At 36.4% G+C, this 14,675-nt stretch overlaps 1 protein-coding gene across 2 annotated transcripts in view; it reads left to right on the top strand.

Annotated features, from left to right (window-relative positions):
- The window catches only part of CFAP43 (cilia and flagella associated protein 43), a 43,280-nt gene that overhangs the window by 13,370 nt on the left and 15,235 nt on the right, over positions 1–14,675 (top strand). For both annotated transcript variants that reach the window (XM_042019268.1, XM_042019267.1), the window contains exons 7-23: positions 415–477; positions 1,424–1,503; positions 2,205–2,336; positions 3,095–3,211; positions 4,304–4,384; positions 5,196–5,344; positions 6,375–6,478; positions 7,472–7,612; positions 8,394–8,563; positions 9,328–9,480; positions 9,955–10,085; positions 10,785–10,935; positions 11,516–11,614; positions 12,363–12,440; positions 12,911–13,036; positions 13,476–13,580; positions 14,225–14,341. In XM_042019268.1, coding sequence (XP_041875202.1) covers positions 415–477; positions 1,424–1,503; positions 2,205–2,336; positions 3,095–3,211; positions 4,304–4,384; positions 5,196–5,344; positions 6,375–6,478; positions 7,472–7,612; positions 8,394–8,563; positions 9,328–9,480; positions 9,955–10,085; positions 10,785–10,935; positions 11,516–11,614; positions 12,363–12,440; positions 12,911–13,036; positions 13,476–13,580; positions 14,225–14,341 — 1,997 coding nt within the window. The remainder of the gene's footprint in view (positions 1–414; positions 478–1,423; positions 1,504–2,204; positions 2,337–3,094; positions 3,212–4,303; positions 4,385–5,195; positions 5,345–6,374; positions 6,479–7,471; positions 7,613–8,393; positions 8,564–9,327; positions 9,481–9,954; positions 10,086–10,784; positions 10,936–11,515; positions 11,615–12,362; positions 12,441–12,910; positions 13,037–13,475; positions 13,581–14,224; positions 14,342–14,675) is intronic.

The raw sequence follows: 14,675 nt of genomic DNA, 5'->3' as shown, positions 1-14,675 counted from the left end.
GCTGAATTCCTGATAATGTGTTGCAAACAGAATCGTAAGCAGCCACAACATGTCACTTAGGCATTGTTTTCAGACTGGCTGAAGTTTCCTTGTAAATGTATCTAAAAAAAGGAATCATTGTTAGAAATAAGAATACCATAACTTAGCACGAGAAGGAAGATAAGTCTGCATCTGTACCACTCTCCACGCCAAGTCCACGTTATCTCCTTTTTACAGCTGTAAACTGAGTAAGAGAACTGTGCTTGCTCAGTTGCATAGATGGCAGAAATGGTAGATATTGAGGAAGAATGCACATTTTTAATTTAGTGTACTGAACCTGGCCTTTTTGTTCAGTAGAGTAGAATACAACTGACTTGTATTGCAATATTGACATACAAACAAGGTCGACATCATAAATTGTTTTCTTTTGTGCAGAGTTCATGCAGAAAATAGCGGATGTGGTGTCCTATGTTCGTAGAGAAGCGCAGAAAAAGAAAGGTATTTCCATATTCAAATGAAGCTAATAGATTTCTAGGCAGCACTGCTGATGTCTGGGAGTAATAATATGTGAGTACAGCTGGAAGCCACTGGTTAGAAAAACTCGTCTCACACTGGCCTCTGTAAGACACATTGTTGGCAATATTATGTGTGTTTACATGACAAAAGATTAATAGCTTTTGTGCCCATAGACAGCCAAATTAAAAGCCTCAGGAGAAAGTGACAGTGGAAAAATTTCTGTTTGTTCTAATTTAAATTGGAGTAAGTGGTGCTAGAAGAGGTTTCCTACTGCTTAGTTTTAGCATTTCTTTAGAACTGCAGTCCCTTGTAATTTATCTGAGTTAGGATTTAGGGGTTTGTTTCAAACACTTTGTTTTGGGCTCCACAGTACAAAAACAATAGAATGGATGAAGTTCAGCACATTACCACAAAGATTATTGCAGTCTTAGAATATGACATACAAAGATGGTCTGAGAGAGCTACGTTTTTTCAGCCTGGAGAAAAGGAAATGAGGGATTTTACTATTGCTTTAGCTATTCTATGAAAGGCTACAGAGAAGATACAACCAGACAGGCAAAGGACACTGTTTGCATCAACAGAAATTCTGGGTGTATATTAGGAAACAAGTACTTTCACAGTGAAGGTAGTCAGACATTGGCACAAGTTGCCCAGAGAAGATACAGAATTTCCATTTTTGGGTATATTCAAACCTTAGCTGATATGACTCTGGACAACATAATCCGACTTTGAGGTTAGTTCTGAGTTTGAAGTCGGCTCTGTGCTGAGCAGGGGGTTGGATTAGAGGACTTCTAGGATCCCTTCCAATCTAAATGACTCTATGATGTTTTTACTCACAAATAAATAGTAAATCATCCCAGATTTGGAGTTGTGACACATTGTTGCAATAAATTAAATTTGATATTTTATGTTGATTTTGTGCTTTTAGGTGGCAAACCAAACAATCTGCAAAAACCAGTTTTACTTGCCATGGCATTTTGTAATGAGGGACTGTATGCAGCTGGAAGTGTAAGGCATCCTTTATGCTTTTAACTTACTGTGTGAAAATCAAAGAACATTCAAATGGAGTATATTTGCAGAGTTCACTGCAAAGACAGGAGTTAGGAAAAAGTGAAGGGCTGCAGGACTATAAAGGTCCTTTCTGGTGCTGTCTATATTCACTTTGTGAAGACTTGACACAGGGGAGCAGAGCAGGAAAATATTCTATTTTTGTAATCAAAGAAGCAATAAAAGAGGACAATCCTGGTTTTATTCAAGAATGTTGTAGAGGAACAGAAGAGAAGGATGGACAAAAAACAGGAAAGGAGAGAAAATGGCCAATGGAATTGCCAAATTGTTTTGTGCAAAATCTAACTCAATATCCAACCCAATCTGACAATGCCATTGTACATTCGTGCTTAAGAGGGGGACAAATTCTTACACTGTCTCAAAAAAAACATGAAATCTAAAGCATTAGCTGATGTGAGAGTCTGTTGTTATCAAACATGGACTGTCACTAAGAACTGTATTAAAGAACACCTTCATGTTCAATAGATTTATTATCTCGGTTTAGAGTCCTTTTGACTTAAACATACTAAAGAAAAATGAGACCATTGGTGATGGGTTGCAGTTAAACACTGCTACTCCAGGGATTTTCAGATCTTGCAGTTCAGTTTGCCCGATAGTGTAAGTGACATAGACCTCATGTGGATTTGTACTTTTCTGCACAGGAGGGCATTTTAATCTTTTATCACATCAAAGAGCTGCAGTATGAGATGAAAATCTGTGCAGATATCTCACAGCCCATTTCCAGCCTCATATTTTCTCCTGATTACACCAGTCTTCTGCTTGTCACTGACCAGGTACAGCATTTGAGATAACAGCACTACAGAATGGGATATTCCTGTGACTTTATATGAATATGCTGATACTATTAGTACAAAACATCTAATGTAATCACACAAGTCAACAAATTATATCAGAGGTGAACATAGTCCATTCTGTGTTTCTACTGAAAATTGGAAAGACTTTTAATGAAGTGCAAGAAAATTGCCTCCTACAGATGGTGGACTATAAAGTACCTAACGCTGAGATTTTCCAACAGAAATCCTTGTGTGTGTGCAGTTGAGTACGTGCTCAGGGTCTCCCATGTGTCCAAGTCATGGATCTACTGGGCATGAACTCCAGGCTTGATGTGTGCTTGCACAGGGAGAAAAGTGTAGTTTGGGTGTGTCAGACCTACTGTGACTCTGCAGTAGAGTTGTTCTCTATACAGACATGAAGTTTTGTGTTGGTTTAGAATATTTATTAATTTCTGGAGTCACATGAGATTTGGTGTGTTGAAATTATTTCATTAAAGCAAGTTTGAGAAACAAAACTTCTTGAAAATGTGATTAGATGGATCACTCTAAAATGTACTAACCTCCTCTTCAGCTAGGGTAACAATATAATCCACTAAATTCAGATGAATCCTACTGGGCACTTTTTACCTCAGGTTAGAGTAAAATATAAAAGTTCAAAGAGTGAAGCTCAGAAAGATGGTGGGGTATTTTTAAGTGTTCAAAAGCTTTTAATGAAAAGTTTCATAGCCAGTGATGGATTATTTCTCTTTATTTGTCAGGGGACAGTCTATAGTTACAAACCTGCCCATAGTGGAGAAGCTGTCAAACTCTTGGACACGTCCAGCAGTTGTTTTCTGGCAGCTGATTTTCTTACTCCAGGGAACAACTACTGTGTGGTAAGAAATTGTATTATTTCTAATATAGAACAGTGGCTCTTTTCAGGTAACCAGTATGTTGCTAAGGCATGAAATGAAAAGCCTTGCAGAAGTCAGGACTGTTCTGGTATTTGTTACAGTTGTGTAACTTCTCATTAAGGAAGTAAATGGCATTCATTCTGCTACAGCCTATAAAGGGGTCAGAACTTACCCTAAAATGCAGGTGGGGTCATTTATGTTGTATTGGTTCTGCTGCTGATTTGTGTGACTTATATTGTTCAGGAAGATAGCTGAGCAAAAGATTTAGTTCAGAGAACTGATGTTGTCCAACAATTGCTAATGATCTTTTCAGCCTTCTGGACAGGCTGGAACATCCTGAGAGATACTTCTGCTCTGGGTCCAGGGACAAAGAATGCCTTACTCATGGACCTGTCCGTTCATAGAAATTCCTTGCTTTTCATTGTCTTTTACTCCTGAAAGACATGTATTTTAGCCAGAAATTCATTTCCAGGTCATGAATTCTCCAAGTAGCCAGCCTAGAAAATCTGGGGTCATAGTTGATTAAGTTGGCTGGATCTCTTTGTTCACCATTAGCATGGGAACGCTGAATTTTACCTGACTGTGTATGAGTAGTGTGAAGGTTGAGTGATCTCTAGCCTTACATTACTGAGGGATTACAAAATTTCCTGGATATAAGAAGAAATCAAGTATTGTTTTAATATCCATCATTTTTCTTGTGAGAAAACAAGACCTCTCCTCAAGGCTTTCCTGTGCAAAGAAATTTATAAGCAGGTTCTTCTATTGTAGTCAGAATGGTGGGAGTGCTAATATTGATCAAGCTTCCACATTTTGCCCTAAATTGTCTCATTCTGCTTAAAGATCATTCCTGTACGTGCAGGAATGCACAAAAATTATTGAAAGTATTCCTTAAGCAGGTGTACCTTGCAGCAACTGGACTTAATGAAAAGCTAAATAATCCCAAGTGAAGCTAGTAACCCTTAATCTGCTATGATAGAAATTAGTTGAATTTATATTCTATAGGAGATCACTAGTCACTTCTAGACTATTTGGTTATTTCATCCTCTTTTGACTCTGTTTTTCTCTGTTCAACAGTCTGTAACAGTTTCAGGTGAAGTACAAGTTTGGTCCTTGGAAGATGGAACTTTCCTCAGCAAGCTAAACCTTGGTATTGAGGTACATGAAACCAGGATCTTATATCGTGACTGATACTTAAAATTTTTATATTTTTCTATTGATAGCATAATATTCCACAGATTTGGATCAACTAGTGCTGAGCAAAGCTCAGTAATGTCTTTGAGCAACCCATGGATGAGATTTAAAGAATATTATGTTTCAGAATGTTTCCTTGAGCAAATCATGTCATGTGTTTATCTTGACTACAAAGCAGAGGAAACATTTTAGCCACATGTCCTAGTGATGTGTCTTTAAGCACATCTTTGTAAACAATACCTAAATTTTAATTTTTATGGTATTCCTTTTTTTTTTTCTTTTTAATGAGTAACAGAAAAGTTTTGAAGGTATAAAAGCTAAATGCCTTGACTGATATGAAAAACAGGTTTTAAGAATTGAGTTGATAAAAATATTTCGAAGTGTTAATGCTTTGTCCTAAGATGCATTCAAACCCTGAAATCTGACATAGTAAGGAAGAAAATCCCTTTCTGTAGCAGCTGTGCACAACAGTGCACTCACTGTTTTATTTAGGTGAAACTTCTTTTACTTAAAATCTGGAGAGTGGATATAATGGTTGGTATTTTCTGGAAAGAATAGAATTAGCTTTTAATGTGTAGCTACAAAGCATAGATTGAATTTCCATGATGGCTCTAAAATACTTTCTTTGTTAAAAACATGTTTTTTAAATAAACCACTTGGGTTTTCTTCTTCAAATTTTAGGGACTTTTAAATAGCAAAGGAAATGTCATACTAACAAATAGCATAATATATAAAAATATGTTGAACTGTTAAGTATCTTCTACTTCTCAACTAGGCAACTTCTATGGCTTGCTGTCCCTCCTCCAACAGTGTTGCTGTAGGGACCCAAATAGGTCAAATCTGTTTTGTTGATGTTACCAAAGCTGAAGCTCCACGCGTTGTTCACAAAATTTTCCTTTCCAAACTTCCAGTGCTGTCTTTGCAGTAAGTATCTAGTAGGGTAGGAATATTGTCAGTTTATTGTTTGAGTAATGATATTGGTTGAGCAAAAAAAAAAAGAAATTTTTATTTTACAAATAACCAATTAAAATGTTTTAACAGCTTCTATGTTTTTCCAACATATTCTGAAGTGCTTGCAACAGGTAGTAGCAGGATTTATATAAGAGAAATGTAATAAATCTGTATTTTAAGAAGGTTTAACCAAACACAGAAGATACTGAAGTGTAAGATGCTTTCTGACAGATCACCATATGCAGTAACTATTCACAATTCCATGTATCTGACTTTAGAGGGTTATTTCTCACTGAATATAAATTTAAGGCTTTGTGAAGTTAAGTTTAAGCCTTTTGGTCATCTCTTTTTATTTGGTGCATTTTTGTTACCGTTGTTAATTATTCATTTGCTTAAAGTTCTGGAATTTACCAGTCCTCTTGTAATTCGCTCTAGTGATCTAAAAGGCTTTTTTTGTTTGGTTGGGGTTTTTGTTGGTTGGGTTTTTTTCCCCCCAGTTATTGAAAAATCTGAGAGTGCATTACTCTACTTTGCAAAGGATACAATGGATTTTGAACTGCTAGACTTTAATATAAATCTGCCTTTTATTTGAGACTCAGATGTGTCTCTTTTCACAGCTACCTAAGACAAAACTTTAAAAATAGATACAGAAAGCAACTTGTTCAAAATTCAATCAATGCAAAGACATGTTTTTTCAAAATAATATCAAGATCTGTATAATAGTTTTATGTCTAAAAAAGTGAATGTAAAAGAAATTCTGACTTAACAAAGTTGTTAATGCGGACTGCTGTGGAGTATGATCAGCTTTAGATTGACCACCCACTCAATTAGAAACTGCACTCATAGCACTGGGCTTTATATCAGACCCTAACCGTGTAAACCCAGAAGCTGAAATTTGTGTTTATGCTCTCAGTGAAGTCAGCATGTTACGGGAGTGAAATTATTTGACTCTTTTTATTGATTGTATTGAATTGATTTCTACTTGGATTTGCATTTTACCTAGTTATGATCAGAGGGGCCAGTTCCTCATTGCAAGAGCTACAGAAGGACACATCTTTATTCTAGATGCTCGTCCATCAGAATTATTCCAAGTTCTGGGATATATAGGTAATACATGTAACAACATTAATTACATTTTCTTCTCACTATTTTCTGAATTTTAAGTGTACTTGCCAGTCAGGCTAAGCCACTCACCTTCATTCTACTTATTTTCTGGGAGGACTAAACATATTCTTCCCACCTATTTTGTAAGGACCGGAGTTCTTTTTGGGGTTTTTTGTTTTGTTTTGGGGAGGCTGGTTGGTTGGTTGGTTTTGGTTTTTTGCTTTTTTTCCCCCTTTGTAATTTTAGTTAGCAAATGTACCAATATTACCTTCTTTCAGAGTATGTATAAGTCACAGGGAAAAGAATGGATTAGCTGACAAACTGATCATAGCTCCAGCACAAAAGTAATAGTGGTAAACTAAAGAATTTTGTGAGAATTTGGATTAAAAAACTGTAGATTATGATCATTGTGTGTAATCTCCTGTTACAAATTTCTACCACAGACATCTTCAACATGGGAACTGCTGAAATTGTCAGCTTTGCTGATTGATAGTGAGGAATAAAATATGATGAATTTTAACTCACAAAAAAAATTTGAAATTTGTGAATTTATTTTTCCAAAGCCAGTATTCTTACAGATAATATCTGTGTGTATCGACATTCACCATAATTTTAAGTATAAAGGACATTATATTATCATTTTAATTAATTTATCTCCTTAAATAATTTTTGTAATTTGCCTGATCATTGTCTGGATGGCTTGTTAGAGGAGGGTTTTTCTGTGCTTTATCTGGCAGTTACCAGCAGACAGCCTCAAAATTGCTACAATTCAAGCTGGAGGTAAATTCAGATTTGACTGTGTAGTGTAATAATAATGAGCTTGTGCTTAGGGATTCCCAGCACCCAGTGCCTAAAGCAGAGTTGAGTGCATGCAGCACTCCTGAGCTGAGATGTATTCCAAACTGGGATCTCGTTTTGTGTCACAGGATAGCTTAGTAAAAACAAGGTTACCATGCTTCAGTAACAATTTCCATTGATGTTCCTTACCTGCTTCAGTACTGGCAGATGAAGTGCTCCACCTTTCTGTAATTTCTGACTTAAAGAATGACTTAGTTGAAGTGATGGTACTTCTTAATGTAGCAGAGGTCCAACAAGCACGACTGGAAATTTTTCATCTGTCTTCAGCAATTGCAACAGGTAAGAATTGCAATATATACTAACTTTTTCTAGGGCAACAAGCCTAGGATCAGATTTTCAAGTTACTTACGTTTAATTTTTAAAAGGCTGTACATTTTACAAACTTTTCAAAAAGTAGTTTTGTAGTTTTCAACAAAGTTAATATTTTCTTTAAATATTCGGTAATATTAGATTTTTTTGTGCCTATTTTTAGACATATAAAATGGGGCTTTGTTTTCAAAGTGGCTGAAGATCTACAGTTATTGTCTTCATTTCAGTTTTATATCAGGTGCCTCGTCAGTCTTAATTTCAGGTGTCCCTTTAAAGCTCAATTTAGGGAACCAAAAAGAATAAAATGCCCTTTTGAAGATGTGAACTGCAGTGTTTTAACCAATACCACCCAGGCTGTGTGTTCCTCATGGCAGAGATTCCTAAAATAAGTTCTAGATGAAGGCAATGGTGACATGAACCTTCATGCAAACTAATTAGCACTGTTGATGTAATACTCAAGAAGCAGAGTAAATTAGTGTATGCAAATTGTCACAGCACTGTGGTTGAACTGTTTCTCGTACTTCTTTAGAGCCAGTAGAGCTATTGCTCTGCTTCACTGCAGTGTGCTACATCAGCACAACTCACTGAGTTGGTGTTAAATCTAAGTAATGAATTCCCAATCTCTTCCCTGAAAAGTTACATCACGCTCACTCCTTGCTGAGGATCATTTTCATAATTACATGATAGAGAAAGCACCTGCATTAGTGGTAGTGATGCCTCTTTCTCCCTCTTTCTTTTGTCAATCTTTTAGATAATGATAAGTATGTGAATGAACAAGGAATGTTTAACACTAGTGACTTGAAAAAGGAGCAATATGATCTGGATTGCCCTTTGAGCTCAGCAGTCAGATTGAAGGATAACATTGTGTATGGCTACTGCACCTGTGCACCTTTCATCTGTAAATACCACCTCTCTGAAGAGGTAATTCTCTGCAGTTGCTTTACTTTGGGTGATGGTTAAATACCAGCAAACAAAGGCTGTAGATGAAATTAATATAGCAGGATATTATCTTAAAGAAATCCTCTCTCCACTCAAAATACCTATTCCATACATACTCATCAACTTTTAGTATCCTACCACTTGCTCAGAAACCTGGCAAAAATAATGTCCTTGTCCTATTATATTGGTTCTTAAAATCCACACCACTTGCAGGCACTTCACATGTGGCTTCTGTGCTGGAGCTGTGGGTTTGTGCAGTCTGCTGAGTGACCTGGGCATGCAGCTCCTGAAGGGGCTGAGCCAACGTGAGCCCAGGACTCTCAGATGCAAACCCAGCCCAGCCTCACAATGAAGTAGTGGGAGCTTCAGGAAGCCACTGTCATTGCCTGCTGAAGAACTGCAGCTCTCTGCAGCTCACAGGTCTCCCAGAGTTTTGAGTCAAGGTAAGTAAAAAGGTGAATTCTAAAGGTCAGCATTCCTCCTTGACATGTCACATCCTTTCTGAGCCAAGAAATTCCAGGCTCAAACATACTGAATCCAGACCCTTTTGCAGAGATGAGAGGCAAAGCAGCAGCACAGCAATGGCACTAGTTACTAGATTAGTAATTACTAGATTAGTAATCCAACAACAGTTTAAACTGCAGTGCATGTGGTAACCCACAAACCTGTCATTAATCTTCTCAAAATGGCATAGATATTTCATAGGTATCATCTGAACTGCTGCTAACCTTTTGCTTGTTTGGCAGAGTAAGTTGGAAGATCCATCAGTATATTCATCAGAAAAGAGGATTCCTAGCAATCAGTTTGGATCAGGTTTGCTCTGTTTATCACCCAACAGCCAGTGGCTGGCAGCAGCAGCCAAGGATGGTGTTTTGTTTATCTACAATACTTCTACTCTGGTAGGTGGGCGTCTGGGCACAGGCTTTGTTTGATTTACGTGAGACAGAAGTGTGAAAATTACTTTCCTTCACTGTAAACTTTCCCTCACCTGAATAGAAGGTGTTTGAGAAAAATTTGTGTTGAACATGGACTGATACAGCATTATACAGGACCATTGTTTTTATAATGAATGTGTATACAGTCATACAAACCACTTACTTCCTTCTTCAGTAAATCTTAGTGTAGATAATTTTGCTACTGTTCTTTATCTCCTGCAAAATCAATATACTACAAACTTGTCCCATGTGTAGTCGAACCTTTTAAACTTAAAACCCCTAGTATTTTATGTACTTTGTGTTGCCATTTTGGATTGACTTTTATCTAAACATAAAGAAACATCAAAATATTTAAAAAATTTAAATAATAAAAATAATTTAAATACATATTCCATTATAAAAATGTATTTGCTGATACTGCTTCTATGACTTCTCTAGGATATACTTGCTCAAAAGCATTGTCAGTCGTATCAAGGAGGGGGAATCAGATCCATGGTATTCTCCCTGGATGGCAATTTCATCCTAGTTAACGGTGAAAATGATTGTGCCCTGGTGTGTCTGAAGTGGAAGTATGTATAAAGTGGCAACTAATATTGATTGTGTCATTTCTTGTATCCTGACAGATTAATTTTTGCATCTACTTGTGATTCTAGACTTCATTTTTCTTAGTCTCAAAGTAAGAAGAATTGGATAGAAATAAAATCATTCCTCTCATCTTTAGAGGCAGCTGGCCTCCCTAGCTCCGGAAAAGTACTGCACTTTGGGTCTGATTCCAGCACAACATACACGAGTATCTTCTGGGAAGTATCGCCAGTAGTGATACTTCTTATCATTCTCAAATCAGCTCTGGAAAGGGCTCCCTGGGGATGTAAGGGATGTAATCTCCTGAGTTACTATTTTAACTCAGTGATAAGGAGACATCACAGCTTTAATGGGAATTACACTGTGGCTATAGAGAGCTCTTAACAGACATTAGGAGTAAGAGACACTTGAATGTACAGTTTTTCTGTGGTAAAATCAATGTTCAGGTAGATGCATAGATTAAAGATGACTCTGTCAGAGCAATATTTTTAATATGGGCAATCTGTCTTTCAGAATTTTTACTTCTTTGGAGACTTCACTTAATTATGCAATTCTAGAACTCACAATACAAAAATATTGAATAGGCATTTTTAAATTACTTAATAATTGTGTTATAATGAATATTTAATACTTTGTCCTTTTCTATAATATACAAAAAATACATCAGTTCCCTTTCTGTTTACCAGGGAGATAAAAGAAACTGAAGTAGAGCAAGCTGCTCTTTACTGGCAATCTCTTCTTGAAATACTGAACAAGTCTACTTCAGATGAAAATTCATTTTTAAAATCTATGCCAGAATGGAAGTTTGACCCAGAGTCCACATCAAAATCACTTCCAGTAAAGAAATTTAATGTGTTTTCTTTATTTTTATTGGGGGAAAAGTTTGATCATTATCCTGAAATTGTACATGATAAAAATTGTCCTTAATACACTGATCCTTTTGTTAAAGTGGAAGAATAAGTCTGAGGATAGGCTGATTATGCTTAAATAGTAATTTGCAGAAGAGTACTATCAAAGAAATGGAATATTTATGGGAAGATGACATTCACATCTTCAGTTTCACTTGGTTTCCTAAGGCACAGAAAACTCTGTGAAAGTCAGTTTCTCCTCATGTGAAGTTACGTGTCATTCCCAGTGAGATGTTACTGCTATACATTGTGTGTTACTAATTCTGTATTTTTCCATTGGAATCAATCAAACTTGTGATTACAGAGATTAGTCCAGTTGATCATTTGACTCAAAAGGCGTTGCACAATAGCAAGGGTTTGCAGGATCAAATCTGGGTACTGGTTAGGCAACAAAAATATAACACTCTCTAAGTGGTGGTGTTTCTAATGGGAGTCCACTTTTTCTTTAATTTCCATCTTTCTTTCACTCTCTAAGTACCTGAGCTAGACGTTTATATCCTTAATTTCAGGAGGCACCACTGAAATCTTCCACTGCAGAGGTGGCAGAAGAAGATGGAAACGTCACAAATACCAACGACATGACATGGATAGGGCAGAAAATGCAGAAGGTACTTTCACAGAACAAGTACTAATCGAAGCCAGAGTTTTCAAGGGTCATTAGTTACTTGGGGTGCTAAGGTATTTGCTGTAAAGGGATCCAGTTTCAAAAGCTTTTCTCACATTTGGACTTCTCTTCAACCATTCTGATCTAGACTTTTAGAAATTCTAGGTAAAGGTTATAAACACATCAGAGAACGTGCCAAGCACAGTAGGAGCTCTGAAGACCAGAAGAGCACTTCTACACAAGGAGTAAAGAAAAAAAAAGCAAAGAAAAAAAAAGCCTGACAAATTCACTTCTTTTGGAAACTTATAAAAAGACTTTTTTATTCTAAATGTCAAAAAGTTGCACAGAAGATTATTACCAGAAACCAGGCAGGTTACTCAATGAAAAATGAAAGCAGTGAAAATTTTCAACAATGAAAAATCTAAGGATTAAAAAATTCTGGCAGTAGGCTTTATGCAGGTCAATGTGTCTGTAAGCATTGCACTTGTAATTATGTCTTTCTTTAGTTAATTTTCTTTTTTTCAAGCACTGTTGCTGTACAACCAGTTTACAGTGTGACCTGACTGTGAGATCTGTTTTCTCTTGTGCAATTCTAAGGATTATCCTATTCAATTAGGGTTGTGTCTATTTCAGGTATTAACCCCTCTGGCATTTTATTTTCTGTATAGAAAATGTTTCTTTAGATTACTTCAGTATTTTTTTTCCTCTTGCCTTTTTTTTTGTCTTTCAATAATACATTTGTTGTATGTCAGGTTATGAGAGAAGACACTCGGAGATTTGCTAACCAGAAGGAAGAAGTGCAAATGGGAATTAAAAAGCTGCGTGAAACTGTGAGTTTCTTACAAGGGTAACGGCTCAGCTTCCCAGTTTTGTTTACAAGAACACTTCCTTTATGGCTGTGAGCTCTAGTGCTCAGTTACATTTTTGTCATAAACTCTGAGCAGACAGGTACTAAAGAGATGTGTCTCTTCAGGGACCTGAAGAACTCCTAAAACTGCCAGGAGTTACTGTCTGCTTCTCAGTTTCCTTTGCTCCAAATGAATATTTTGTACCACCCTTATACCTTGTACCTTATACCTATATCTGTCCCCTCAGCAGGCTTATTTCTGCCTAACAACCTTCCATTATAGAAAATACTGTCCTCTCTTTTTTCTTCTGTTTCTTCCCATAAGGCAGTTAAAAGTGCAGGTAATTAAAATAATTTTCTCTGATATCAAGTTCTATAGTGTTAAAAATAGCATTTCCCCTATTCACGTTCAAATTACTTTTTATTCCTTACACTTATTTTTTAAAAAAACAGATTCAGAAAATGATGCATGAAAATGAGCAGGTGCCAGACATTGAGAAACTTGAGCACTGGGAGTTCAACCTGGATTTAGAAGAACAGGAACGAGTGCAAGAAGAGGCTGAACGAGACGTGGCCAGGGTATGGCAGAATGGGGGAACATTTTAAAACTGTAAGTGGAAAGGAGAAAAAAGAGTGAATACAGAGGATTATCTCAAAGTTGTGTTCACTGCTGAGAAGCAGAAAAACGGAAAAGTATTTAAAGTCACTTTTTGAAGCAGGTGAAACTGCTGATGCAGACAATGCAAATTGGAATATGATTTATGCCAGAAACTATAAATCTCACACTGTGGCCTTGGGCATGTTGCTTAAGTTCTAGAATGCTTTTCATCACATAGAAAATGATGCCTTCAGTACTATGCAATATAGGTTTTGGAGAAGATGGTAGTGATAGTCTAAGATGATGAAATATTGATAATTCATTTTATCTGTTAGTTTTCTTTCAATAATTCAATGCACATTGTCCATATCTTGCTACTTTGCATCGCATCTTGTTATTTTCTCTTCTGTATCTTGAAAGGCGAGGAAGGAGATTGAGATGGAGAATTTATCCTACTGCTATTTGCAAGATTTAATCAAATATGACTGCTGGGATGTTATGTGTGTAAAAGGGCGTGCAGTTAAGGTAACCTCTTCTTTTTAAGACATTTTCTGCAGTAGTTTATTTATTCCGTAAGGTACTGAGACAAAATAACATGTTTCTGATTTGCTTATGGTGTGGGGAAAATTTTACCTCTTCCCAGGGCTCAGGGAAATCTTTTATTCTGTTCATTTTGTCTGAGCCTGGCTGATTTTACCTTCTAAGGTGGAAAAGGGTGCTGATTAGCAAATAGGCAACACTTTAATTCCTTGATCTCAGACAATATAGAAGTAAACACTATTTTTCTTTGTGCAGTCCATAGGATTTCTGCTACACAGAACATAAAGGCAAAACTTAACCCTGATTTTGCCTATTGTAAACAGAGGGAGATGACTGAAACTGATGGTACTGGATTATCCTAAGGGTAGAGAAAGAGCAAGTCATTTTACAAAAAAAAAAAACTAGTTCTGGTTTAATTCTGTGGATAAAGATGGATAAAGAGACCACATCCATAGATTCTTTTTAAAAACTGTATTTAATACATTGTCTGTACTAATTGATCCTCAATTTTATTCCTGATTCTAAGAAGCCTTTGTAATTGTTTACCATTCAGGTATTGAACAAATTAACTGATAGAAACATTCTAAAGAAATTCTTACTTTGGGTTTTTGTATTTTAAATTTGAGCAGTGCTTCCATATGGATTGTCAAGTGAGTAATTATCCACTGAAGGAACGTAGTAAAGAAGAGCTGGAAACTTTGAAGAAAGTTCTTCACTTAAAGAAGACTGAGACAGCTGATCTTAAGGTACAGATCATGATATTTTGAGCTGGCATCTTATCACTTCTTTATCTAATTACATTCCTAAGGCTCATTTTCTTGCTGTTGAAGTTAATTTGAAAATAGAAATAAAGACGAAATGTTGCTAAAAAAGATGTATTAGTCTTAAATAATCACAGAATATCTGGGGTTAGAAGAACCCTTTGGAAGTTTATCTAGTCCAACATTCCTGGAGCATGCAGCACAGGGTTGTGTCCAGTGAGGCTTGGAATAGCTCCATGGTGAAAGAATCCGTAACTTCTCTGGGCTACCTTTTCTCACGTTTAACAACCCTCTCAGGAAAAAGAACCCCCCAAGCCTT

The sequence above is a fragment of the Corvus kubaryi genome, unplaced genomic scaffold, assembly GCF_017639235.1.
Source record: "Corvus kubaryi isolate FWS band 111438036 unplaced genomic scaffold, C.kubaryi_AGA036_p1.0 138, whole genome shotgun sequence".
In the NCBI taxonomy this organism is placed as follows: domain Eukaryota; kingdom Metazoa; phylum Chordata; class Aves; order Passeriformes; family Corvidae; genus Corvus; species Corvus kubaryi.
This window is presented reverse-complemented; position numbering and strand designations above follow the sequence as displayed.